Below are 27,179 nucleotides of genomic sequence, written 5' to 3'. Positions count from 1 at the left end.
GCGGGAGGTGCAAAACTAAAATTGAACAAAAAAAATAAAATGGCTTGGACGCTAAGGCCCCATGCACACGACCGTAAAAATCGTCCGTAATTACTGGCATGGCCGCGTGCATAGGGCCTAAGTGGTTAAACAGGGTCTTCATGACCAGTTGTATGTAGTAGAATGCAGAACAGCTTCAAAGAGCAGGCAGGCGCATGTAAATGAGGCCACATGCATCTTGCTGCCCACCTCATTTCTTGACTACCCGTTCTGCCTATATTCAATGGGGAAGCAGTAGTCTTTATCATCTGTTTCACTTTATAGCAATAATAGTTGGGACCAAATGCATAAATCGCAGCTTTGGCATATTGTACAGTAGTCGACTACGCTATTGCTTCCGGCAAAACGACGGGTCCGGTGCACAACAGAGACAAACGGAAACCATGGGCACCGGATCCATCACCATTGAAATCAATAGTGATGGAAACGGAAACCTCTGGTTTCCGTCTGTCTCAGTTTGTGTCTGTTTCCGACGGAAAGCTCAGACTGAACGTCAGAACGGGACCCCAACGCAGGTGTGAACAGAGCCTTATTTAGCCAATAAGTCTAATAGCACAAGCCAATATATCAGAATGTAGAACTCAATGTAGGAGGGTGTTGACTCTATACTCCCATTTATTTGTAAACACCTGTTCTGTCTGTACCAAATATTGACCTAATCCATTGACACTAAGGCTATGTTCACACGGAGTATTTTGGGGGAGGAATATCTGCCTCAAAATTCTGTTTGGAACTTTGAGGCAGATATTCCTCTCCCTGCACGCCGATTTTCGCGGCAATTATCGCGCCGTTTTTCGCCCGCGGCCATTGAGTGCCGCGGGCAGAAAACAGCGAGATATACGCTTTCTCCTGCCTCCCATTGAAGTCAATGGGAGGTCGGAGGCGGAAGCGCCCGAAGATAGGGCATGTCGCTTCTTTTTCCCGCGAGGCAGTTTTACTGCTCGCGCGAAAAAGACGCCGACACCTCCCATTGAAATCAATGGGAGGCGTTCTCGGGGCGTTTCTGCCGAGTTTTGCGACGCGGTTTCCGCGTCAAAAAACTCGGCAAAATACCCCCTGTGAACATAGCCTAAATGTAGTGTCCCTATGTGTTTGTGCAACCCATACACAATGGGGAGCGTCGTCAGGGGTCACACGTTAGTGTATTGTTATTACAAATTGTTAGTCCGCACCGTTGTAGTGATGTTTGTGTCTCCCGGTGAGCATACAACAGTGGTGTTTGGCCACGGCCGTTTTTTTATTTCATTAAAAGATATTTTAATAGTCCATTCAGGCATTGAATACTGCATTATATCTCTCATTGTATCTCTCCGGACGCTAAGTTATTAGAATGTATTAATACTTTCTATATCTAAGATCTATGCATTCAAATTATAGATAAACGTTATAGTTACCGATCTTAAGAACTTATGGGTTTACCGAATCTAACGTATAGATCCAAAATACCTCCCTTTGGAGGAGTCCAATCTTGGTCTGTTCCCTGTTACTGCGCTCGATTGCTAGAAGGACACGTCACTTCAAATCAAATTCCTTATATCCCATGTCATGGTATATCTGGTGACAGTAGTTTGACCCAACTTGTTTTTGTTCTTCTTTTATCTTTGTACTTTTTCATAATTTAGTTAGTGTCTGCTTATCTTCTTCTTAAATTTTTTGATCAAAATTTCTGATTGCTGAACGATGTTCATTTAAACGTATCATTATTAACCTGGAAGTTTGCCCAATGTCAATTTTACCACAGGGGCATTTTAGCATGTAGATTATGTTTTTGCAATTGCTTGTAAGAAAACCTTTTATTGCAGTTTTAGTACCTTGAGTTGGGTGATAAATAGTATCACTCTTAATGATGGAGTTGCAGTTTTGGCATGATCCACACGGGTATGTCCCATTTTTTTCATTCTGCAAAAATGTCTGTTTTAACGTCATCACGAATCAGTGGATTAGATAGTGATTTATCTTTACGGCATACAAAGCACGGTAAATCACAAAACATGGACCATACTTAGGTTTGTGTTTTAGCATTTACCAATATTTCTCTATAGTACCTTTTTATCTGTTTGGAATAAGTTAGTCTTTTTCATCTGTTTTGGTTACCTAAATGGGGCCATTGTAGAGAACCCCTGTTATTGTCTACTAGGCCATAACTGAAGCCTGTGCTGGCCATCATCAGCTAGCTCATATGCTGCTCAGTAATGTGTCAGGGGCTGCAGCTGTGGCCTACTAGATCTCCAGATGTCTGCTGTTCAGGTGAGAGAAACTCTGGGAGCATTTAGAGCTCCATGTTTCTGTCTAAAAGCAGAATTACACTTTAAGTATTCAGACCGTATATTTTACAGATTGGAGACCTCCTCATTACTAGGAGTATCACTCTAAAATGTTGCCTTACCTTGATAAAAATATACATTACATATTTGTTTGGTGATGTACGTTTGTTTGTTTTTTTCAGAGATTTACAGATGCACTAGCAGCCAGGATTAGAGAAACATTCGGTCATGGTTTAATCCTTAAAGGGAGTCTGTCATCACTTTTAGCCCCTCCACACCGCTAACACTTCTATATATGTATAGAATATACAAGTTTTATTCTACCTATGTTGATAATCATACCGTAAGGAACACTACAGATGTTACCACCCTTACCTTTGCCTGAATTTGGTTTAGGACTCCCAATCTGTGATGAAACAAATTCAATAGAATATCGTTACATTCTAGCAAAACCTTTGACAGGCTGCAATTCACAACACAACCACTGGGTAGGCACACACAGACATGGTCATCTCGCACCCCAGACTTTAGGATATGTTGATAGAAGAGGAAAAGTAAGAAAGGAAAGGTCTGTAGGAAAATTAAGTTATTAATTCTCATGCGTCAATTGCTCATGAGATGAGAAGTGTCCGGCTTCTCTTCTGTAAACCCTCCCCAACCCCTCCCCTCAGCTCTGGCGGTTTCCTGCGTCATAACATTCCATCCGCTAGAGCTGTCAGCCAAGAGCGGAGGGGTTGGTGAGGGTTTATAGCAGAGAGGCAATACCAGACACAATCCATGGACAGTAGTAGACCTACTTCTAGAAAAAGGACCACCAGCTTATGTAGCAGATATATATATATATATATATAATCTCCTCCTTCATGAGGTATAGCCTTACAGCCTGACCTGTTATGCTGGTTTAAATTGCTACTTTCAAGTAGTACTTCTGGAAATTAGCCAATGAACACATCAATTTAGACCATAGAGCAGAATGTGATATTACTTACACGTGTCGTACATACTAACATCAGCACTGCGGTCAGTGATTAGTTGAATCGGTCACGTGTCGTGGGATTTAAAAGATGAGTGGTTGCATATTTGCCATTTTTTTGCCATAAGCTCCCCAAAAAAAAGATGGAAAATCTCTATATCAACTACTCAAATCTTATGACTTCATCATGTGTTGATTTGCGCACTTCTCTGGATATTTGCTATGATTTGTATGGGCAAATGCAAGGTATCTGTCATTTATCCACATATGATGCAATGCGTCTGTTTAGTGACTGGCTGAGGATGGTTTGGTTTCTTGCCTAGAGTAAGAAAAGTTAAAAATCAGGTGTGTCACAGGTTCACATAAGCTAAGTATTGGAGATGCCTCGTAATAACCCCTAGTATGTATCACCACCTTGTCTACATCAGTTGTATATTTTATTAGATTGATGGACAAGTTGGACGTTTTTTGCAAAATAGTTAGTAATTGAAATGTCAGTCAGCATGGCATAAGGCAGAACCATATCCAAACAGGATGATTGAGATCAATGATTTCCCCTGGCATCCAAGGAGATAATAACAGAGGCAAGTTTTTCTCCCTAATGACTTGCAGTACCTTAGCTGGGGATCTAGCAATAAAGTAGATGACAACTCCAATGAATTGGAGATCTGAAATGCATGCCATAGGGAAGTCCCCAGTCACATCTTTTGTAAGTCTATTTTCTAGAAAAGTAGCTTTGAAACTCATAAACAACTTTTTATTATAGATTTTAGAAACTAAACTAAAGTGTATCTGCTGTTATGCAGAAGATCGGCTCTGTTCATACTATGTTCATAGTAAAGTTTTGACATTTATGATGGATCTGTTTTGAGGTCGATCCTAACTAATCCTGACTAATCCTGACGGATACTATTGACTTATAATAAGGGCCACCAGAGTTCCAGTATTTCTCACGGCAAGAATAGAGCTTAAAGTGGAGCTAAACGTTTGACAAAATTCTGACAGCCGCTTCTTTTCTGTTCGGCTTTTTCCAGAAATAAATGTATCGGTGTACGGACTCAATAGAAAGTCTATGAGCCCGTACTCCGATACATTGGCTTTCCGGAAAAATCTGAACAGAGCGCTTCAGCTGCTTCGTCCTAGTGATTGGTTGGGTTCTCAGTGGTCGGACCCCCACCAATCCAAACTTCTGACATATCACTATGAAATGTCAGAAGTTTGTGAATTGTTTAGCTACACATTAAGAAGAAATAAAATATATATTTGTATTGTAAAGTCTGTGAATGCATGTGAAAATGCACACAAAAAAGAATAGTGCAGACAGAGCTTAAAGAGGCTCTGTCACCACATTATAAGTGCCCTGTCTCCTACATAAGGAGATTGGCGCTGTAATGTAGGTGACAGTAATGATTTTATTTAAAAAAACCGATCTTTTTTCACAACGTTAGGAGCGATTTTGGTTTATGCTAATGAGCTTTCTTAATGCCCAAGTGGGCGTACTTTTACTTTCGACCAAGTGGGAGTTGTACAGAGGAGTGCATGACGCTGGCCAATCGGCATCATGCACTCCTCTCCATTCATTTACACTGCACTAGCGATATAGTTATATCACTGTGCATCTACATACACAAGCCACTCCTCTGTACAACGCCCACTTGGTCGAAAGTAAAAATATGCCCACTTGGGCATTAAGAAAGCTCATTAGCATAAACCAAAATCGCTCCTAATGTTGTGAAAATCGTTTTTTTAAATAAAAAGCACTACTGTCACCTACATTACAGTGCCGATCTCCTTATGTAGGAGATAGGGCACTTATAATGTGGTGACAGAGTCTCTTTAAGGTATTTATTATTTTGAGCCCACAGTTTTTTTTTGTAAGAATTCATGCTATGCAGGCATAAAAAAAATATAATTCACTTTTTTCACAAATGTGCCATTTCCAAGACCGATTTCTTTGTAAAGCGAACATGTGAATCAAGAAACACACCCCAAAATCTATTACCCTGTTTCTCCTGTTTTCAAAAATACCCCCGTTGTGGCCCTAATGCGTTGCCTGGACACACGGCAGGGCCCAAAATGAAGGGAGCACCTGGAGGCTTTCAGGACACCTATTTTGCTTGAAAATGTTTTAGGCCCCACTGCACATTTAGAGAGGCTTTGACCTGCCACGATAGAAACTCTCCATAAATGACCCCATTTAGAAAACTAGACCCCTTGAGGTATTTATCTAGTGGTGTAGTGAATATTTTGACTGCACAGTTTTTTGCTAAATTTAATGCAAAGCAGGTGAAAAAAATTCACTTTTTTAAAAGTATAATTTTAAAGACTGATTTCTTTGTAAAACGAAGAAAAGATGACGAAACATACCCCCAAAATCCATCAGCCTGTTTCCAAAAATACCCCCATTGTGGCCTCAATCTGCTTACTAGATGTGTGGCTGGGCCAAAAAGAGAGGGAGCACACCTTGGTTTTCAGGGCACAATTGAATAAATTCTATGCCCCATATCATGCATTTTAGAGGTATTGAGCTGCCTGAACAAAAAAAAAAACACCCAGTAATGACCCCATTTTAAAAACGAAACCCTTAAAGGTGTTCATCTAGAGGTGTAGTGAGCATGCTGAACAAATTTTTTTTACAGAGGAAATAATGGGTATTATTTCAGAAACTATGGGTGTGTAATGTTTTCTTCAAATTCTTATTACATTTCCACATGAAATATAGGAGAAATGTGGTAAAAGGTTATTTTGTTAGAAATATGCCACATTCATAAATTTGTGCGGCATACAAAAGCGAAGTGAAGCTGTGTATTCATAACGGATGCATGTAGCTTGTTAACCCCTTAACGCTCAGCGACGTACTATTCCGTCATGCTGACCGCCCCGTTCGCACTGAGTGATGGAATAGTACGTCGCAGGGAAAATGCAGCGCCGTTTTCCACCGGCGCGTGCACGAGCTGTAACAGCTGCTGTTTCCGACAGCAGGCTATCACAGCTCAATACGCCGGGACCTGTCGCGATGGTCCTGCCTCCATGATCGCCACTATTGGTAAGTCAGTGAGTAACTGTCCAATAGTGGCGATCGACGTCTAAACTTCCTCTCCGTGACATCACATCCTGCCGTACCCGCCCTGTACGCCTCTGTTGGAGATAGCAAGGCGTTCAGAGCGGTTGTGAGAAGAGCGAGAGAAGCGCAAAGTAAAAAAAAAGTCTAAAAACCAACTTTTTTCGGCATCCCACCTCTCCCATCCACTACCCAGTCCTGTACCCTTCCTCCTTTTGTTCCCCCCACATTTTTGGTCAGTGATCTCCTTTCACTGACCACTTCTTAGTCTTCAGGACCAATTTCTTGGTCCCTGGGGATATTTTTTTTTCTTTTTTTTTCTTTATAAAATATATAAAACAACAAAAAATATAAAAATTTAAAAAAACAACAAAAAAAACCCAGTTAATTTAGACAATTTAACTGGTTAGTTTAGTATTAGAGTTAGTTAGTGTCAGGGAACCATCAAAAAGAGTAGTTAGGTATAGCGTCGGGGAATTTAGCGTCAGGAATCCGTCACCGTAGTTAGATCTAGCGTTAGGGGTCCATCACCGTAGTTAGGTTTAGCGTCCGGGAAGCTCGGAATAATCTAGTTAGGTTTAGTGTCAGGGAATAGTCGCCGTAGTTAGATTTAGTCTCAGGGAAGTTCAAATAAAATCTAGTTAGGTTTAGTGTTAGGAACCCTCGCCCTAGTTAGGTTTAGTGTTAGGAACCCTCGCCCTAGTTAGGTTTAGTCTCAGGGAAGCCCACTCGTTCTATAAAAACACCAAATTTTTGGGCTTGTTTGGGTAGCAGCCTATTGCTCCTAGTTAGGGAAGCAGACAAACATGTCCCAATGGACATTTAGTGCCGAAGAGGCATATTCATTTCTTGCCTCCGACACAGACTCGTCGAATGGTGAGACTCTGTTTTATATATCCACCTCCTCATCCAGTGATGAAAAAGAGGAACCCCCTAGGAGACGCTCCAGGACCACCACTACAGTTTAAGCCCCCGAGCGAAATGACCCCGCCGTAGTTCAAACCCCCGAGCGAAGTGAACCCATTTGGACCCCCCACACCAGACATTTAAGAGCCCCAAATCCCAGAGTACACGGGCAGCCCAGGGATAAAATTTAATACGGCAGGGCTCAGTGAAATGGACTTTTTCAAGTTCTTCTTCACTGATGACTTTATAGAGCTTATGGTCTCCCATAAAAATGTATATGCCCAACAGTATATTACTAAGAACCCCACATAATTTTATGCCCAATCCCACAGGTGGACCCCTGTAGATCCAGCAGAGTTGGGCAAGTTCTGGGGACTCCACTTGAACATGGGGCTTCGTAAAAAGCCGTCCATTAGGACCTATTGGAGCACGGACATCTTATACCACACCCGATGTACCGTATGGCCATGTCCAGGATGCGTTATGAGGCTATACTTGTAAAGGATCTACCAGACACAGCTTCTGTGTCGACGCCGGTGGTTAGTCAGTCTGCACCTGCTCCTAAGTCTGATCGTGTGACCCCTCCTTCTACCAATCAGGCTGGGAGGCTGAGGAGTAGGAGAGCCTATCACAGCCTGGCCAGACGGAGCTAGCTCCCGCCCTCTGTCTATTTATACCTTCACTTCCTGATTCTCCTTTGCCTGTGATTCTGTCGGTTTCCTGGCTCTGCTGCTGCTTGTACTTTTGTCCTCTGCTCCATATAGACCCTGGCTTACTGACTACTCTCCTGCTCTGCGTTTGGTACCTCGTACACTCCTGGTTTGACTCGGCTCGTTCACTACTCTCCTGCTCTGCGTTTGGTACCTCGTACACTTCTGGTTTGACTCGGCTCGTTCACTACTCTTGTTTCTCACGGTGTTGCCGTGGGCAACTGCCCCGTTCCCCTAGCTTCTGTGTACCCTTGTCTGTTTGTCTGTCGTTTACATAGTGAGCGTAGGGACCGTCGCCCAGTTGTACGCCGTCGCCTAGGACGGGCCGTTGCAAGTAGGCAGGGACTGAGTGGCGGGTAGATTAGGGCTCACCTGTCTGTCTCCCTACCCCGGCATTAGAATACTTCGCTTCTTACATTATACGGATAATGAGCAGTGCCCACCCCGAGATGACCCCAGTTTTGACCGTTTGTACAAACTGAGACCCCTATTAGACCATTTCAGTGCCCAGTTTGCCCAAGCATACACCCCCGAGAAGTGTATTTCTATTGATGAGTCCCTGGTACATTTTAAAGGGAGGCTTCAATTCCGCCACTACCTGCCGAGTAAGAGGGCAAGGTATGGCGTGAAGATGTATAAGCTGTGCGAGAGTGCATCAGTGTATACGTACAAATTTAGAATATATGAAGGGAAGGACACCAGTATTCAGCCCCTAGAATGCCCCCCCTTACTGGGAATTAATGCAAAAATTGTGTGGGATTTGGTGCACCCACTGCTGGACCAGGGTTACCACCTCTACCAGGATAATTTTGATACCAGCGTCCAACTCTTCAAGTGCCTCGCTTCCAGAAGTACTGTGGCATGCGGCACTGCTAGAAAAAAATCTGACAGGCCTCCCTAAAACATTGCTTGGGCAAACACTCAGAAGGGGTGAGAGCAGGGCACATTCTAGCAGCAACATATTGTGTGTCAAGTACAAGGACAAGAGAAATGTTCTTGTATTGACAACAATACATGGCCACACCAGTACCCATGTACGAGGTACCAGTACAGAGACCCCCAAACCAGACTGCATCCTGGACTACAATAGGTACATGGGAGGGGTGGACTTGTCAGATCAAGTCCTGACGCCCTACAATGCCGTGCGGAAATCGATGGTGTGGTATAAGAAGCTGGCTGTGCACATCATACAGATGGCATTGTACAATGCGTACGTGCTACGTCGATGTGCAGGCCAGACGGGAACTTTCCTGGAATTTCAAGAGGTGGTTATCAAGAACCTAATCTTTAGGGACCAAGAAGAGGGAGCACCCAGTACTTCTGGAAGCAAGGCCACACGCATCGTACCAGGGCAACACTTTCCAGGAGAAGTTCCCCAAACTGGCAAGAAGGGAAAAAGTCAAGAGTTGCAGAGTCTGCTCAAAGAGGGGGATAAGGAAGGACGCACTACACCAATGCGACACGTGTCCCGAAAAACCAGGGCTCTGTATGAAAGATTGTTTTAGAATTTATCATACATCCCTTAATTTTTAATTTACCCTGATGCACTCCGCACAGCTTATCCCCCTCATCTTTCCCTTCTGAGCCCTGCCGTGTGCCCAGGCAGCTGATAACAGCCATATGTAGGATATTGCCGTACCCGGGAGATCCCACATTACAGTTTATGGGGTGTATATCTCCTGTGGCGCATGCTGGGCACAAAATGGGGTCACTTCTCGGGGGTTTCAACTGTACTGGTACCTCAGGGGCTTCTGCATACATGACTTAGCACCAGAAAATCTCCAGTAGGCCAAATGGTGGTCCTTCTGAGTCCTGCCATGGGTCCAAACGGCAGTTTATCACCACAAATGGGGTATTGCCGCACTAAGGAAAAATTGGGCAACAAAATGGGGTATTTTGTTCCCTTTGAAAATAAGAAATTTGGATCAAAAATGATATCTTATTGGAAAAAATTTTATTTTTTTAATTTCATAGCCCAATTCAAATAGGTGCTGTGAAAAAACTGTGTGGTCAAAATAGTAACTACAACCATAAATGAATTCCTTGAGGGGTGTAGTTTCCAAAATGGGGTCACTATTGGGGCATTCCTACTGTTTTGGAACCTCAACACCTCTTCAAACCTGGCATGCTGCCTAAAATATATTCTAATAAAAAAAGAGGCCTCAAAATACACTAGGTGCTTCTTTGCTTCTAGGGCTTGTGTTTTAGTCCACGAGCTAACTAGAGCCACATGTGGGACATTTCTAAAAACTGCAGAATCTGGACAATACATATTTAGTAGTGTTTCTCTGGTGAAACCTTCTGTGTTACAGAAAAAAAATGGAATTAAATTGAAATTCAGCAAGAAAAATGAAATTTTCTAATTTCACCCCCACTTTGCTTTAATTCCTGTGAAATGCCTGAAGGGTTAAAAAAACTTTCTAAATGCTGTTTTGAATACTTTGAGGGGTCTAGTTTTTAAAATGGGGTGTTTTATGGGGGTTTCTAATATATAGGCCCCTCAAAGCCACTTCAGAACTGAACAAGTACCATTCCTTGTGGGACTCACATACTATGATCCTTAGTCACTTTCCTATACATAGCTTCAAACCTCTCACATAGAGACAAGGTCTCATCATGGATGGTAGACCTGAAATGACTGTCACCAGATTATAAATGCCCTATCTCCTACATAATTTGATCGGCGCTGTAATGTAGATAACAGCAGTGTTTTTTATTGCAAGTTATGAGCAATTTTTTATTTATGCTAATTAGTTTCTTAATAGACAACTGGGCGTGTTTTTACTTTTTTACCAACTAGGCGTTGTAAAGAGAAGTGTATGACGCTGACCAATCAGCGACCAATCGGCGTCATACACTTGTCATTGTTCCAGCCTATTGTTACAGTGTGATTGTGCAGTGAAAGAAGCTGGGCTGGAACAATGAGAAGTGTAGGATGCTGATTGGTCACTGATTGGTCAGCGTCATACACTCCTCTGTACAATGCCCAGTTGGTAAAAAGTAAAAACACGCCCAGTTGTCTATTAAGAAACTCATTAGCATAAATCTAAAATTGCTCATAACTTGCTCAAAGATGATCGTTTTTCAAAATAAAAACCACTGTTGTTATCTACATTACAGCGCCGATCACAATATGCAGGAGATGGGGCAATTATAATGTGGTGACAGAGCCTCTTTAAGGCCAGAACAAGGCTGCGTCCTTAAGGCGTTAAAGGGGGCATTTGACTATCTGTATTATCTCCCTTTACTCCGTTCCTAGTCCGTTACCTGTTTCCTATATAGTCCGCTTACTTTGTATTGTTCACAATGTGCACACCACTGGAGTAACATACAACCATAGCAAATATTTAAATATATAAAAATACTTTACTCATAACATAGAAGTGACAAAACATTACATCAAGATACAATACATTACATAGACAACACAACCACACACATCTGTCTCCTTTCCTACCTTCCCTGGGCACTTTACACATGTGACTAGTAATGTATGTACAGTATGTGTGTGTATATGTGTGTGTATATATATATATATATATATATTTCAGGTACCAACCTTTTACAGTCTCCTGTTACTACACCTATAACCAAATTCACATACAGCGCCTGACCATTAGTACATGTACATATAGAAACTCATGCATTATCAGCTTATATATTCTACTCCTCTATAATCCATATAAGATTCCTAGAATATCTCTATGTAGACATATAAAGTCTGCTGTAATGTTATTATACTTATATACATACACAGAAAGCACACATATGATATAACTTAGCTTGCTCCTATTGTTAAAGAGGCTCTGTCACCATATTATAAGTGGCCTATATTGTACATGATATGATCGGCGCTGTAATGTAGATTACAGCAGTGTTTTTTATTTAGAAAAACGATCATTTTTGACGGAGTTATGACCTAAATTAGCTTTTTGCTAATGAGTTTCTTAATGAACAACTGGGCGTGTTTTACTTTTTGGCCAAGTGGGCGTTGTACAGAGGAGTGTATCACGCTGACCAATCAGCATCGTACACTTTTCCCCATTAATTTACGCAACACATAGCGATATAGCTATATCGCTATGTGCAGCCACATAAACACACTAACGTTACTGTAGTGTTCTGACAATTAATATACATTACCTCCAGCCAGGACGTGATGTGTATTCAGAATCCTGACGCTTCGCTAATACAATCCCGACACTACAGCACAGCAAGTGTAATCTCGCTGTCATTTCAAGCGAGATTACGCTTGCTGTGCTGTGGTGTTGGGATTGTGTTAGCGAAGTGTCAGAATTCTGAATAAACATCACGTCCTGGCTGGAGGTAATGTATATTCATTGTAAGGACACCGCAGTAACGTTATAGTGTGTTTATGTGGCTGCACATAGCGATATCGCTATGTGCTGTGTAAATGAATGGAGAGAAGTGTATGATGCTGATTGGTCAGCGTCATACACTCCTCTGTACAACGTCCACTTGGCCAAAAAGTTAAACACACGCCCAGTTGTTCATTAAGAAAGTCATTAGCATAAATCTAATATAGGTCATAACTCCATCAAAAATGATTGTTTTTCTAAGTAAAAAAATGCTGCTGTCATCTACATTACAGCGCCGATCATATCATGTACAAGATAGGGCACTTATAATGTGGTGACAGAGCCTCTTTAAGTGCTGATCGTCCAGGGCTAGCAGGAAAAGACAGCGAACCAGGAGCTTCACATGGCCTATATGTTCCTATTCCTGAGTTGAATCCACCCATTCCATTGACTCCGCCTTTTGACCACCCATATACCTTCCAATGTGCATCTGTACAGTATAGGTAAATCTAATCCCAGTATCCTCAGCTGTCTCTTCATCCCGTTTACAATGGCTCCTTCCTGTACTGAGGTCCATTGTAATGCTAATAAGGCAGTAGATAAGAATCTATGACCAAATGGCTTCATACTGCCATCTCAATGGGTGAACACCACTGAATAATATCAGTATATACTATATCTGTTTACCAGGTATATTTTATGTGATCATTAGACAGTGTCTGGATGGGAACAATATTATCCTGTAACATTCCCCCTGTTGTCGGTATACCGACACAATATGTTGGAAGTCTGGTCTTTTGTGTGTGGGATGCTTACATTTCATTGCAAACATAAAAACAATTAAAGGTGAGAGCTTCTGTCAACCACTGTGGAGGAGATAGGAAAAAACCTTCTGTGTAAGGCCTCATGCACACGACCGTATGCTTTATACCTCCGTAGCCATCCGCAATTTTGGCTTCCCCCATAGACTTCTATGGAGGAGTCCGTGCTGCAATTGTGGACCAAGAACGGACATGCTTCATAATTCCCGACACAGTTTTGCGGAATGGACACTCATCCGTAGCGATACGGAAAGGTGTCCGCGTTCAATGGAAGTGAATGGGTCCGTTTTTGCGGACCGCAGTTGCGGTCCGCAAAAACGGAGGTTTTTTATGATCGTGTGCATGGAGCCTAATTGGCACACAGCAGGAAAAAAAACCTCCTAGGAAGTCCACAGTGGAAAAATAAAAATCACTTCTTCTCCCTTGGATGTGTGAGAGAAGATTGCCCACAAGAACATGTATCTTAGAGGCAGTCCATATGTTCTTGCAAGCACATAATACATAGTATAAGTTTATTCATTTTGCCTCTTCGGCCAATCTGTTGTTTCATCTTCTTGGGCATCATCAGTTCTGGTTGTCACCCCATCTTGGACTCCATCAGAAATGGGATGTTTGGGCAGATGTTAGGTCACTTTTACCATCCAAGGCATTCATTGTTTCTTTGTGCATTTCTGTACCTGAAATGATATTAAGAGAACAGTATGCTCCTTGGAGGAGGTCTCCTTAATAGCTGCAGTTAGTACCAAACACAAGGTTCAAGACATTTAATCTCTGCATGTTGTCCATGCTTTCCTTCACCTGTCATTGTAGTCTCAGTTTATTTGTAATTTACATGATTAGAATCCATCAGGAGATTTGATGCTCCACCTGTGGATGGTATCTATAACAGACTACAACATTTGGCACCCACAGTAGTTACAGTATGAACAGAGGCTTGGGATCGTGACTCCTCTGGAGTTCCCCCTTGGACCCGCTGCGGCATAGACCTGCGTCCGACCGGGCGGTCGTTGTTCCTTCAATGCGCCTCTGTGGTTCACAGTGGGGCCATCTACTCCCTCACAGACTCCCTAATAGCGAGAGCTATGCTCCACGGCCTATTGGCTGCGCCGCAGACTTTGTAGGCTTGCGCCCAAATTGCAAACACGCGCCTCCATGGTTCCTAGTGGTAGCTATCCGCTACATTTCTTTGGACCGGTTACACAGTTGGTCGGCAATTGTCGGCCTGACCAACCGCCTATGTACTGGGTTTACCTTAGTCAGAGACACAGGAGAATAAGCAATAGGCCTTAGAAAGCTCGTATCAAGACCCAACACCACCATCTTCAAGACCGCAGCCTGTATCACATGCAGTTCTGCTGCTAGAGGTGTGTTCTGCATCATACTCTTGTCTTTTTAGGTACTATCTATGCATCTGCCTTACCATTCTTCAATGCTCTGAGGGTGTTCTTAACATTTTAGCACTCCCAGCATGAACTGAACAAGCCAATTCTACAAGAACTTATAGTGCTTAGAGTTCTGTGCACAACAATGGTTTGAGAACCATCAACACCACTATTGCCATTGGATGCCAAGAGACAAACAGAATAATAAAAATACTTAGCATTTTAACAAGTCAAAGATTGGTATTCATGAGCATACCTTCCAGAGAAAACACCAAACGTGTGTGTAAAGTAAGCGTTTTAATGCTATGTTTGCCAGTATAACAAAATTGTACTACAATGAATGTGCATAAACGAATTAGGCCAGTAGTTCCTTCTTTAACTCACAAAGTTTATATGCGCATTGCCACTGCTGTTCTATCTGGGAAATCAAGAGCCACAATCTCTGTGAAAGCTGCATGGCCATACCTGAGGGGCACACCTATGAATAGACTGGCTTCTACAGTAAAAACGCCATAAAAGCCAAGGCAACTCTAGTTATCTCTTGTTTAGACAACCCCCATCCACTGGACAAACAGGACTGCAGTACATCTACATTCTGCTAAGAAAAACAATACAACAAAGAGGTTCTGTAACAGTAAACCAAATACCCCCCCCCCCCCCTTGTTGGTGATCATTTCTTATCACCACAAACGGAGTTATTTAGGTTGACATTAATATCAAATTCCGGCCATTATTGTATGGGGTATAATAAAGATTAAGGCCACAAGTCTTACTGTACCAGTATCCCGATATGGGCATCTGTTGTACCGGTGTCTTGTACCAGTCCAACTTCATCTGTAGCCTGTGTGCTCACATGTGCTCTCTGTGTCTGTGTTGGAGTACCTGCCCACCTAACATAATTAGATTTCATTGTGAAACCATTATTATCTAAGCCCACATGATTCTTATGAACCCTTCGTGGACAAAATCGCTTTATGTGCCCAAATTGCGGCCAATAGAAGCACCGGACATTCCCCCACCTCCCAAATTTGTATGCATTAGGATACACAGGTATTTGGCTAGAAGCCTTATCCTGTAGCACATGGCCATCTTGCAGTTTGCTATTAGCTGCTACCTGTCTCCTGATATTCATGGACTTTCTATTCTTCAGCAAATCCTGCCTGAACTGCTCTATCACTAATGCAGCTTCAACGAGTGATGGCGCTTTAGCCGCGTCCAAGCGACTTGCGATGTCAAGATATGGAAACTTTTACACAAACATGCGTACCATTCCTTGTGGGACTCGCATACTATGATCCTTAGTCACTTTCCTATACATAGCTTCAAACCTCCCACATAGAGACAAGGTCTCATCATGGATGGTAGACCTGAAATGACTTAGGACTTCCGGGGTGACGTCTAAATGCCCTGTTAACAATTTCATGAGGATGGATGTCTGTCTTCCTCATCATGAAATAGGCCATTCCTGGGGGCAGTTTTCCCTATGGCCTCATATCTTTGATGAAGATGTGTAGGTAACCATAGTTTGAACAGTTTCATGCGATATTCCTGAGGGACAGAAAATTTATTACAATGTCCCTCAAAAATGTCACAGGAAGTGAAGGGATCTACGTTTGGATCATATCTAGGAATCCTATAACCTCAGTTTTATTGCCCCGGCTTATCTTAATGATGTATCACCTCATGTACTAATTGTCTTTGTGTAACATCTAAATGTTGTGCTTTTTTCTAAGTCATTCATTTGTAAACTGCCTGAAGAAGGGGCCTCTGTGCTCTGAAAGCTTGCATATAGAACTTTTATGGTTAGCCAATAAAGGTATCATACCTATTATACTTTTGTCTTTTTTGACACAAAAGTATTTAACATTTCATATATCTTCATCAGAAATTCTTTCCTCTCCATGTTATGGAAAGATTTCAATTCTCCAGTACTACTGTGACGCATTTGTGAGTTGGAGGTGGCCTGAAAATTCTCCAAGCCTCCTCCTAATCCACCAACTGTGTCCCCAGCAATATTTGTGGCAGCATTACACGCAGTCCCCTTTGGGTCAGACCTTGTATAGTCTGCAGTAGCCATAGGTGCAGTCTCCTCAGTCCCCCCGTTTGCACTCAAAACACAAATTTGTTTTGTGGGCAAATATTGTTGACGTGATAACTCACCTATGGTCTTTTGCAGATCACTGATAGTCTCATCCCTTTTACCTAGCTTGCTTTTCAGGTTACAGATTATGTGCTAGTTCTTTGAAATGACCACACATCTACTTATACAATAAGATAACCTCTAAGGCAGGGGTCTCAAACTCGGCCGGGTAAGTGGGCCTCATATAGAAAAAATTGGAAGTTGACGGGCCGCATTACTTTTAAATTTGATACAATACAAAATTATTGTTAATCAATTAGTTATTTGAACTACTATAACACTATATTACTAGAATAATAATACTACATTACTATAATAATAGTGCTAGGTTTAAAATGTGAGATATTTCTCCACGTGCTTATTTAAAAAATCCAGCTTTCCAGTTTAAGTGTCGCTAAATGCAGTCCGGCGGCTCAGTTAGCACACATGTCAAGATTGGGCAGCCCCTTTTTAGATAGTGCCGCAGTGCCCTCTGTGGATGCTGCCGCAGTGCCCTCTGTGGATGCTGCCGCAGTGCCCTCTGTGGATGCTGCCGCAGTGCCCTCTGTGGATGCTGCCGCAGTGCCCTCTGTGGATGCTGCCGCAGTGCCCTCTGTGGATGCTGCCGCAGTGCCCTCTGTGGATGCTGCCGCAGTGCCCTCTGTGGATGCTGCCGCAGTGCCCTCTGTGGATGCTGCCGCAGTGCCCTCTGTGGATGCTGCCGCAGTGCCCTCTGTGGATAATGCAACACACCCCTAGATAAGGCCACAGTGCCCTCTGTAGATAAGGCCACAGTGCCCTCTGTAGATAAGGCCACAGTGCCCTCTGTAGATAAGGCCACAGTGCCCTCTGTAGATAAGGCCACAGTGCCCTCTGTAGATAAGGCCACAGTGCCCTCTGTAGATAAGGCCACAGTGCCCTCTGTAGATAAGGCCACAGTGCCCTCTGTAGATAAGGCAACACACCCCTAGATAATGCCAGTGTCCTCTTCAGATACTGTCACACACCCACTTGTAGATAACGCCACAGTGCCCTCTGTAGAGGCTGCCCCAGTGCCCTCTGTAGAGGCTGCCCCAGTGCCCTCTGTAGAGGCTGCCCCAGTGCCCTCTGTAGAGGCTGCCCCAGTGATGTCAGGGGCTTGCCCAGAGCTGGAGTCCCAGGCAGAGCACTAGTAGGCTCTTCCTGGGACTCCAGCTGTGCTCCTGACATCACTGGGACTCCTGCTCTGGGGAAGCCCCTGACATCATTGTCGATGTATGGACAGCCAGAGGCTTCCCCAGAGTGCCGGAGCAGAGCCAACACCAGCGCTCTGCTCCGCTCTGGGCAAGACCCTGACACACTGTCCATATATGGGCAGCGATGTCAGGGAATTCCACAGAGGCCCGGAGCAGAGCCGACACCAGCGCTCTGCTCGGGACTCCGGCTCTGGGGAAGCCCCAGACATCGCTGTTCATATGTGGACAGCGATGTCAGGGAATTCCACAGAGTCCAGGAGCAGAGCCGACACCAGCGCTCTGCTCCGCTCTGGGCAAGACCCTGACACACTGTCCATATATGGGCAGCGATGTCAGGGAATTCCACAGAGTCCCGGAGCAGAGCCGACACCAGCGCTCTGCTCGGGACTCCGGCTCTGGGGAAGCTCCAGACATCGCTGTTCATATGTGGACAGCGATGTCAGGGAATTCCAGAGTCTCGGAGCAGAGCCGATACTAGCGGCTCTGTGTCCTGCGGGCCGCAGGTGACAGCCCCAGGGGCCGCATGCGGCCCGCGGGCCGCGTGCTTGAGACCCCTGCTCTAAGGTGTCTTATTTTATAAGCTGAACAAGTCCAATTTTTCTAGCCTTTCATGTATCAGTCATCTCCTCTCCTGGCTCTGTTGTCCTCATGGATGTGAGCAGGAGGCAGCTTTACTGTGTGGCTACCATCTGCTGGCTGCAGTGATTGTCTTCTCTAAGAAAGCTTTTAGAAGGTACTGATTCTCTTTGCAGAGATCCAGCTGGTAGGGAGTCTTAGAGCTCATTCAGACGAGCGTGATTCACGTCCATGTGCTGTGCGTTGAAACAACGCATAGCACACGGACCCATTGATTTCAATGGGGCTACTCACAAATGCGTGAGTTTTTACGTAGCGAGTGTCCGTTGCATGAAACTCACTACATGTCCTATATTGGTGCGTTTTCATGCCCCTAGTCGCCCATTGAAGAAAATGGGTGCGTGAAAACCACAGACAGTACACGGATGCACATCCTTGTGCTGTCAGTGTTTCACTCATCAATTACATTGAAAAAAAAAAGTGGTTGTAAGTGCGTGTAAAGCTCTTGTCACACACAAAGCCCACTGATGCAAAAACGCAAAGCACACCGATATATTTACGCACGGAAATCTGTCACGCTCGTTTGAATGTTACCTTAAAGGGGTTTTCCCATGAAGGACATATCTGATTGGACAGTGTCACAGCCATAGTAACATGTTGACAGTTGACAGTTCAGGGGGTAATTTAAGTATCGGGCGCCAAATATAACGGCACCGATATCTAAATAACTGAGGGAGGTAGAAAAAAAAATGAAAAGTGCCCCAGGGTTTGTGCAGCCCTCCCCATTACATGCTGCACTCAGCTGCACATGTATGGGAAGGTGAAAGGTTCTCTTTAAGGTTAATGCTCCCTGGGAAAAAATGTATGTAAAGTAGCTTTCCTCCAGAATGAAGAAAACTGTCTCTCTGGTGCCACCTATAGGTAACCACACTAAGTCAATGTCTGACTTTTTTAGAGCCTTGAAACTTGACTCGGGTTAATAGCCAAACCAGATACCCGAATTTATAGACCGCTTCGGAGTTGTTGTTCCTCATCAGTACAGTATCAGTTTTTGGTTGGCTGCGTGAGAGGCTTTTTATGCAGCTCTTGGATGATACGGTTTGTCATTGTAAAGATCCAGCTAGTAAATAGTCTTAAGGGCAGTTTTCTTTTTTCTAGAGGAAAGCTATTCCTCCATAAATATTAAGTTTGTTAAAAAATAGCTCAAAGAGAAAGAAAAGAACAGCGCTTCATGGTGTAATATGTTCAAAATAAAACAGGTAAGCAGGCATATAGTCATAGGTTAGTATGTTTACCTTTTAGTGTTGTGCTTAGCGCACAACATCTATTGATGCATGTACGATGTCGTAGCTGCTGCCGTCCTTCCCTCCGGGTATTCGGTAATTCAAATACTTTGTCCGTATGTAGAATACTTGTAGGAAAAAATTGTGGTAGCAGCGCCTACGAAAATCCCACTATTGTTTTCTACAAGTATTCCATAAATATTAAGCATTGTCCAATCAGGTACTCGGCTGGAGAAGAGAGGGGAACAGGAGTGGCAGTAGGCAGGTTGGGCACCTATGGGCGGTGTAATATATGCTTGCAGTTGTGATATAAATGACAGTTGGCTGATCAGTAAAACATAATGGAAGAATGAAAATGTCCAATTATTTAGATCACTGTGAAGTGAGTAATGCACTGTAATATAGTATTGTTATTACTGTATATTTAGTCAGGATGTATTCCTTCTTAAGATGTCAGTTCTCTGTTGGACATTCATTGTCTGGTGTTGAGAGCTCATTTACAACTTTAGTTAGAATAGATATGTAGCTTCAAATTCCATTTTCACAGAGTTAAGTGTGTGAAAAATAACACTGCCAAGCAAATTGAATAGCTGTAAGCTGAAAGTCACATAAGGCTATGTTCATACGGCAAACAAAAAACGGCTGTAAAATACAGAGCGGTTTTCATGCGAAAACAGCCCCTGAATTTCAGCCGTTTTTAAGCAACTTGTATTTTTTGCGTCCGTTTTTGGAGCTGCTGTTCTATGGAGTCAATGAAAAACGGCTCCAAAAACAGCTTAAGAGGTGACATGCACTTTTTTTACGAGGCGTATTCTTTCGCGTTCATTTTTAAAAATGGGCGCATAAAAAACGCCCCGTTGGAACGGAATGTCATTTTTCTCATTGAAATCAATGGGCAGATTTTTGGAGGTGTTTACGGACAGAAAAACGGCTGAAGATAGGCTGTGTGAACATACCCTAAGTACTACAAAGTTAATCCCACATGATGGTCTACATTGCATAAACTTGCACTTGTTAATCCAAAGCACAAAACCCTCTGCTCCACCCTGCACAGGACCTGCCAAAAATCTATTTTATTATTAAGTGTTGTTTTTATATTTCTCCTAACTATAACTTCCTCTTTATAACTATAATTTATTTCCAGGTGAAAGATAAATCTGGAAATGGAGATAGAGTTTATCCCTCTAGCTTGTCTGCAGTCATCAGGTAAGCATTGTAGACTATTATATACATTGGTTACATATAGATCTATGGTATGTATGCACAAAACCACACACAAGCAGGAGATAAAACACCAGAATCCTTTTCATATAACTGCAAGTGAGACTGGCTTAAAGAGCCATTTCAGCTACAGACTATAAATTAGTAAGTGACTCATCTTACTGCGGTTAAACCACCTACAAATAATTTTTAAAGACCGGATTACCCCTTTAAATGTTTAACTCGACTCTTCTACCAGCAGGTGAAGCTAGTGCTTACACGTGTTGGGTAGGAAGACTTCTCTAGTGAGTCTGTTTCCACTGATCTATCTTGATTAAAGGGGTTGTCTACTTTGGACAATCCCTACTTGTTAGAAGGGTCCCTCTACAATAAGCTAGAGTGTGAAATAGAGAGATGCGTTGATGCACTAATGAGTTATTAAAGGGTCCACTTTTGGAAATCCTTACTTGTTGGAAGGGTACCCCAACTATAAACTGATGTAAAAAGTTTCCCTCTGGTGGGACCCCTAGCGATCAGCTGTAATCTGTGAGGAAACCCGGCAGTGAGTGTATAATTTCCCTGCAGTTTCACCACAGGAGAAATTAAGCCTTACACCTATTTGTATCCTTTGCCTGTCTTTTTGTAATGCGGGACAGGTCGGGTCCTCCAAAGCGAGAGACGCACTTTGTAAACTCTCTATACTCTGCTCAAGATATTAGTATCCAAAACAGAGGACCCACCTCCTATTAACACAGATTTTCCTAATACAAATGAAAATGTTTTGTTTTTTTAAGATTGACCCTCTAATCTGCTGCCAGTAGTTTCAAAATACTGCAGATGCCATAGGTGGCCTGCCATAGGTCTTTATAATTTTGCTCCTTTACGATTTAATTCATATACAATAAGTCTAATATTTTTTTCCACTTCTTATATAGCGCCAACATATTCCACTGAGTTGTACAGAGATTGTCATGATTCACATCACTCCCTGTCCCCAATGGGGGGACTTCCCTAAACACTCCCCTATATCCGCTACACACACACTAGGGCCAATTTTATATGCAGCTATTTAATCTATCAGTATGCTTTTATAGTGTGGGATAAAACCCACCCAAACGCGGGGAGAACATGCAAACTCCATGCAGATGTCCTTAGTCAAATTCAAGCCCTGAACTCCAGTACTGTTAGGAAACCGTACTAACCACTGAGCCACCATGTATTGATTTGTTCCAGAGACAAAATATTGTAAAGTCAGATCATTCTAGAAAGGTGTTAAAGTGGTTCCAACTAATGTAAATCTACCAAGTGCTAGCACTTTGTAATATACATTAAGTTAAAATTCTGACAAGCTACAAGATGTATGGGGGAGTAGGGATCTGTCAGAATGGCTACAGGTTTTGTGAGCCGCTGCAAAAATTAGCCGGCTTCTATCGAGTTTTTTTATTGTAACGGGCTCACAAAAGGACGGGCCTGCAGCCCCCTGTCACCTCCTTTCAACCCCTTACATCTTGTAGCTACTCTTATCATTACAAGCCAATATATGTTACAAATTACGATGAGTATGCAACTCTTTTGATTTGTTCCAAGTCCACCAAAATGTTATCCCAAAGTAAGAAATAATAGACTAAAGAAAAATAAAGCACAGAAGTAAATAAAATAATTTCAAATAGTAATAATACGTCTCTGTTGTTTCCAATTGGACAACCTCTTCTCTAAAGCATGTTGTCCTGGCTATCAGCTGTAATGACTGAGGGAAGCTGCGAGCAGCTCCACAGAGAAAAGGTGTTAATGGGCACACAGTCAAATTAATAGGTGACAAAAATATATAAATGTGCCGTGTCCGGTAGTGCAGGAGCCACTTTTTGCAGCGACTCTCCATTGTAGCTAAAAAAAACAGGGGAGGATTTCAAGTGGGGGATGCCCTCTATGATGCCCCTATGCCCTAATAACACATATGGACAGGGGTTGATTAGTTAGGACAACCCTTTAAAGAAGCCTGCAATGGCAGCTACTGATCCTTTTCTTCCACCACCACACAGGAAAACTTCTGACACACGAATACTATCTCTGAATGGATGTTTGTTCCAGCCAGACACATTTTAGTTAGTTAGTAAACCAAAATATTGCCCTATTGTGAAGTGTGCATGCCGTTACTTTACAGTGATCAATGAAGGACCGTTATAAGTTGACATTATTGTAAGGGAAGGTATTGCCGTACTTTAAGATGGGCTCAAATTATATATTCGGGTAAGTAAGTTGATTTTAGACCCTTAAAGTACATTGTTTGGAGCTTTTCACAAATGCATTAGATTAAATTATAATATTCTAGATGCCAAATCTGTGAAGGAATATCTTTGTCTCTCTGAAAATTGCATTCATGGCAGCAAATGTTGAGTATTGGTGTCAGCTCTCACTAGGAATCAAATGTATTTAATTTTTTTTCCTGAGCTCTAACTGGACGGCTTACAGGACATGCCAGATTACAAATAATATAAAAATGTTTAGTATATTTTATATACTTAAGCATTAAATGCCTACTATGTCACCAATTTTAGGGTTTAAAACTAAAGCTTTCTGTTGTGTAGCTGATATTTAACACTTATGTCACAATGTTTCCAAACAAGAACAAAGATCGGGGCCCCTGTTATAATAGTGGGTATGAACCTTGCTGATATTTGAGGTGACTATATCAACACCATGTTGTTAAAAATAATTCTGAATTATAGATTGTTCTAAAAAGCTAGATCACACAATTTTTACATAAAGTGTCAGCTTGTATTATTATTCTAGGACAATGTTACCCCAGGGATTTTTTTTTCGCTAGTAAATGATCTGCTGTTTTCTACTTGATAAATATATAAATGTGTAATTCATCTATTTACATGAAAATAAAAATTACTTAAGCTTAAAGAGACTTTTTCACCCCATTATAAGTGCCCTATCTCCTACATAAGGAGATGGGCGCTATAATGTAGGTGACAGCAGTGCTTTTTATTTAGAAAAACAATCTATTTTTACCACGTTAGGAGCGATTTTAGCTTTATGCTAAGTATTTCTTAATGCCCAAGTGGGCGTGTTTTTACTTTGGACGAAGTTGGCGTTGTACAGAGGAGCGTATGACGCTTACCAATTAGCGTCATGCACTTCTCCCCATTCATTTAGTCAGCGCATGGTGACACTGCGTTGTTTGCTATGTGCTGTCTTATACTGACACATTAACGTTACTGAAGTGTTTAGACAGTGAATAGACATTCCTTCCAACCAGGGCGGGATGTCTATTCACAATCCCGGCACTTCGTTAACGTTTCTGTGGTACTTACAGCAGAGCAAAGCGTAATCTCGCTGTAAGATGTCATTTACAGCGTGATCTCGTGAGATTACGCTTGCTCTGCTGTAAGTACCACAGAAACGTTAACGAAGTGCCGGGATTGTGAATAGACATCCCGTCCTGTCTGGAAGGAATGTCTATTCACTGTCTAGCAGAAAAATGGACAAGGAGGCAGTACTTCCAAAATGTAGAAAAACCGTTATTCACCCATGCAATATTTCAATCCCTCAGGATCTTTCTCAAGCATAATAAAACACATAAAAAAACAGTATTTAAGGACTCACAGAGTCATTAAGCAATAAAGTGGTGATCAAGTAAAAAATGTTACTCAAATAAATAAATATTTGTAGATAAAGCAATCATAAAATACAGACATGAATAGGGGTGATAATTACATGTGTGCATACAATTTAATAGGGGACTGGTACAGACAAAGAACAGTCCAAGTGTAAACAGTCAATAAGTGATTAATACATCACCCAGGTGTACATGTTAAAAAGCAAATTACATACTGTCATTATGCAGATAGCGGAGGAACCTGCTCCTAATGTGATTACGGCATCCCTGTACAGCAGCTGGATATATCCCACGTGTAGATACGGAAGTGAATCTAATCTAACACCTAAGAGCCGAAATCCCGCGAGACTATGCAATCAAAATCTCGCACATGTGCAGTAGCTCAAAAACTTGTGTGGCGGCCATCTTGGAAGATGGAAAATCACTAGTATTGATTCCAGCAACCTCATAAACAGAGATAGACTATAGAACTACAACAACAATACATGCCATACAAAGACAGGATGATGGCATATCTATCGGGACAGAGAGGGGAAACTGTGGTATACCCCCAAAGGTCCTATATACTGTATCAAAAATGAGCAGAATAAATGTGTTCGGCACGAGTACATTATGTTTGGGTTTCGGAAACCAAAGGAGATGGTCCAATCCGCAAGATATATCTGCAAATGATATTGAAAAAAATAAAAAATAGAATTAATAAATATTGCGAATCAATATAATTTCGCACAACACCACATATATTCAAAATGTGTTCAGCTGATACACACAAAGAAAAATGACACTTCAAGATCAAGCAAGGTATCCTGAGATGAACGAATAGTAGTCAAAATGGTGTTATCAACACCTCATGGACGCACCAACTTTAAAATCGATATTCAAACCCTGTGGAGCTAGGGAGTTTAACTTGAAAATCCATTCAAGCTCCCTATGTTTAAGTCTCAAGACTCGATCTCCACCCCTCCGATGTATAGGTATGTGGTCAACAATACAAAACTTTAGATCACTCACCACATGCCCGCTGAAACAAAATGTGACGACACTGGTAAATCCAATCTTTTAGTTCTAATGGTAGATTTATGTTTGTTTAAACGAACTCGGCACACCTGAGTAGCCTCTACAACATTAATTTGCAGGGACACTGAAGTACATATATGACGTGGGACGAAGCACAGGTCAAAAAATGTTTAAGGTGAAAAACCTTACCACTTATAGGGTGACAAAAAGTACTACGCTTGACCATATTATTACAATTTGTGCAATTCAGACAAGGGAAACATCCCAATTTTTTAGGAGCCAGGGTTAACTGGCGATTAGTACAAAGGGGTCCCACGTCAGCATGTACTAGTTGGTCCCGCAAATTTTTTTGACGTCTAAAGGCCATAATTGGAGGCCTACCAAATTCAGGAACTGTGTCAGTTAGATTTGCAAGAATACCCCATTCATGGCGTATAATGTTGGAGACTCTATTACTGATGTCTGAGTGTGTTGAAACAAAAGCCAATCTACCAGAAGATTCTCGTTTATGAGGAATCAATAATTGTTCCCTAGTGACCATCTCCACCCTGTCTCGCTGTTTCTGTAAAATGGACCGAGGGTATCTACGCTCAACAAACTTGTCATGCATCTCATCAAGGCGTGGACCAAGACTTTGGGGCTCTGCCACTATTCCTTTAACCCTCAGCATTTGGCTAAAGGGTAGTGATTCCACCATCAGTCGAGGATGCTGACTGTCATATCGCAATAGACTATTGCGGTCAGTATCCTTTTGGTATAGGTCAGTAACAAGCCTGTCACCCTCCCTATACACCAAGGTGTCCAAAAAATGTAAACTCCTACTAGAGGATTCCATCGTGAACTTGATGTCCTCATCTATCAAATTAAGAAATTCAAAGAAATCCAAAAGTTGTGCCATAGTGCCAATCCAGATGACAAATATATCATCTATGTATCTCCACCACCTGAGCACATGGCTAAAGTGGTGAGATACATAGATGTGTCGCTCCTCGAGCGCCGCCATGAACATGTTGGCATAAGTCGGAGCAACATTAGAGCCCATGGCGGTACCCCTTCTCTGGATATAAAAGGAGTCAGCAAACAAGAAGTAGTTCTCAGTGAGAACAACCTCTAACAGGTCCATAAGGAATTGTACATCTATGTTGGAAAAATCCGAACCTGCAAGAGCCTCACCAACCATTTTAAGTCCCCTATTGTGGTTAATGGACGTGTACAGGCTACAGACGTCAAAAGACGCTAGTATAACGTCGCCGTTTAAGACTACATTGGATAATTTGACTATAAAGCCTATCGTGTCCTGAATATGGGACAACGCAGAGATGGCATGAACCCTAAGGATTTTGTCAAGGAAAACAGCTATAGGGTTAAAAATAGAATCCCTACCCGATATAATAGGGCGTCCAGGCGGTTTGTGTAGACACTTGTGTATCTTAGGGAGACAGTAAATAACCGGGGTGACCGGATGTGAAACAGTTAGGAATTCAGACAGATCTTTGTCAATAATCGCCGCTGTAAGGGCCTGCTGTATAACATGTGAGATCCTCTACTGTATCCTAAATTTAGGGTCACCATGAACCCTTTCGTAAACACTGACATCATTCACTTGACTCGTGATTTCTTCAAGATATAGCGATGTATCCATGACGACC

At 42.4% G+C, this 27,179-nt stretch overlaps 1 protein-coding gene across 3 annotated transcripts in view; it reads left to right on the top strand.

Annotated features, from left to right (window-relative positions):
- The window catches only part of TPK1 (thiamin pyrophosphokinase 1), a 682,711-nt gene that overhangs the window by 2,677 nt on the left and 652,855 nt on the right, over positions 1-27,179 (top strand). For all 3 annotated transcript variants that reach the window (XR_012847973.1, XR_012847974.1, XM_075828584.1), the window contains exon 2: positions 20,833-20,894. Coding sequence is in view for 1 of the 3 variants with exons in the window: in XM_075828584.1 (XP_075684699.1) it covers positions 20,852-20,894 (43 nt within the window). In the remaining 2 variants the exon portion in view is untranslated. The remainder of the gene's footprint in view (positions 1-20,832; positions 20,895-27,179) is intronic.

The sequence above is a fragment of the Rhinoderma darwinii genome, chromosome 5, assembly GCF_050947455.1.
Source record: "Rhinoderma darwinii isolate aRhiDar2 chromosome 5, aRhiDar2.hap1, whole genome shotgun sequence".
NCBI classification, from domain to species: Eukaryota; Metazoa; Chordata; class Amphibia; order Anura; family Rhinodermatidae; genus Rhinoderma; species Rhinoderma darwinii.
Note: the sequence above shows the minus strand (reverse complement) of the source record. Positions and strands in the feature narration are given on the sequence as shown.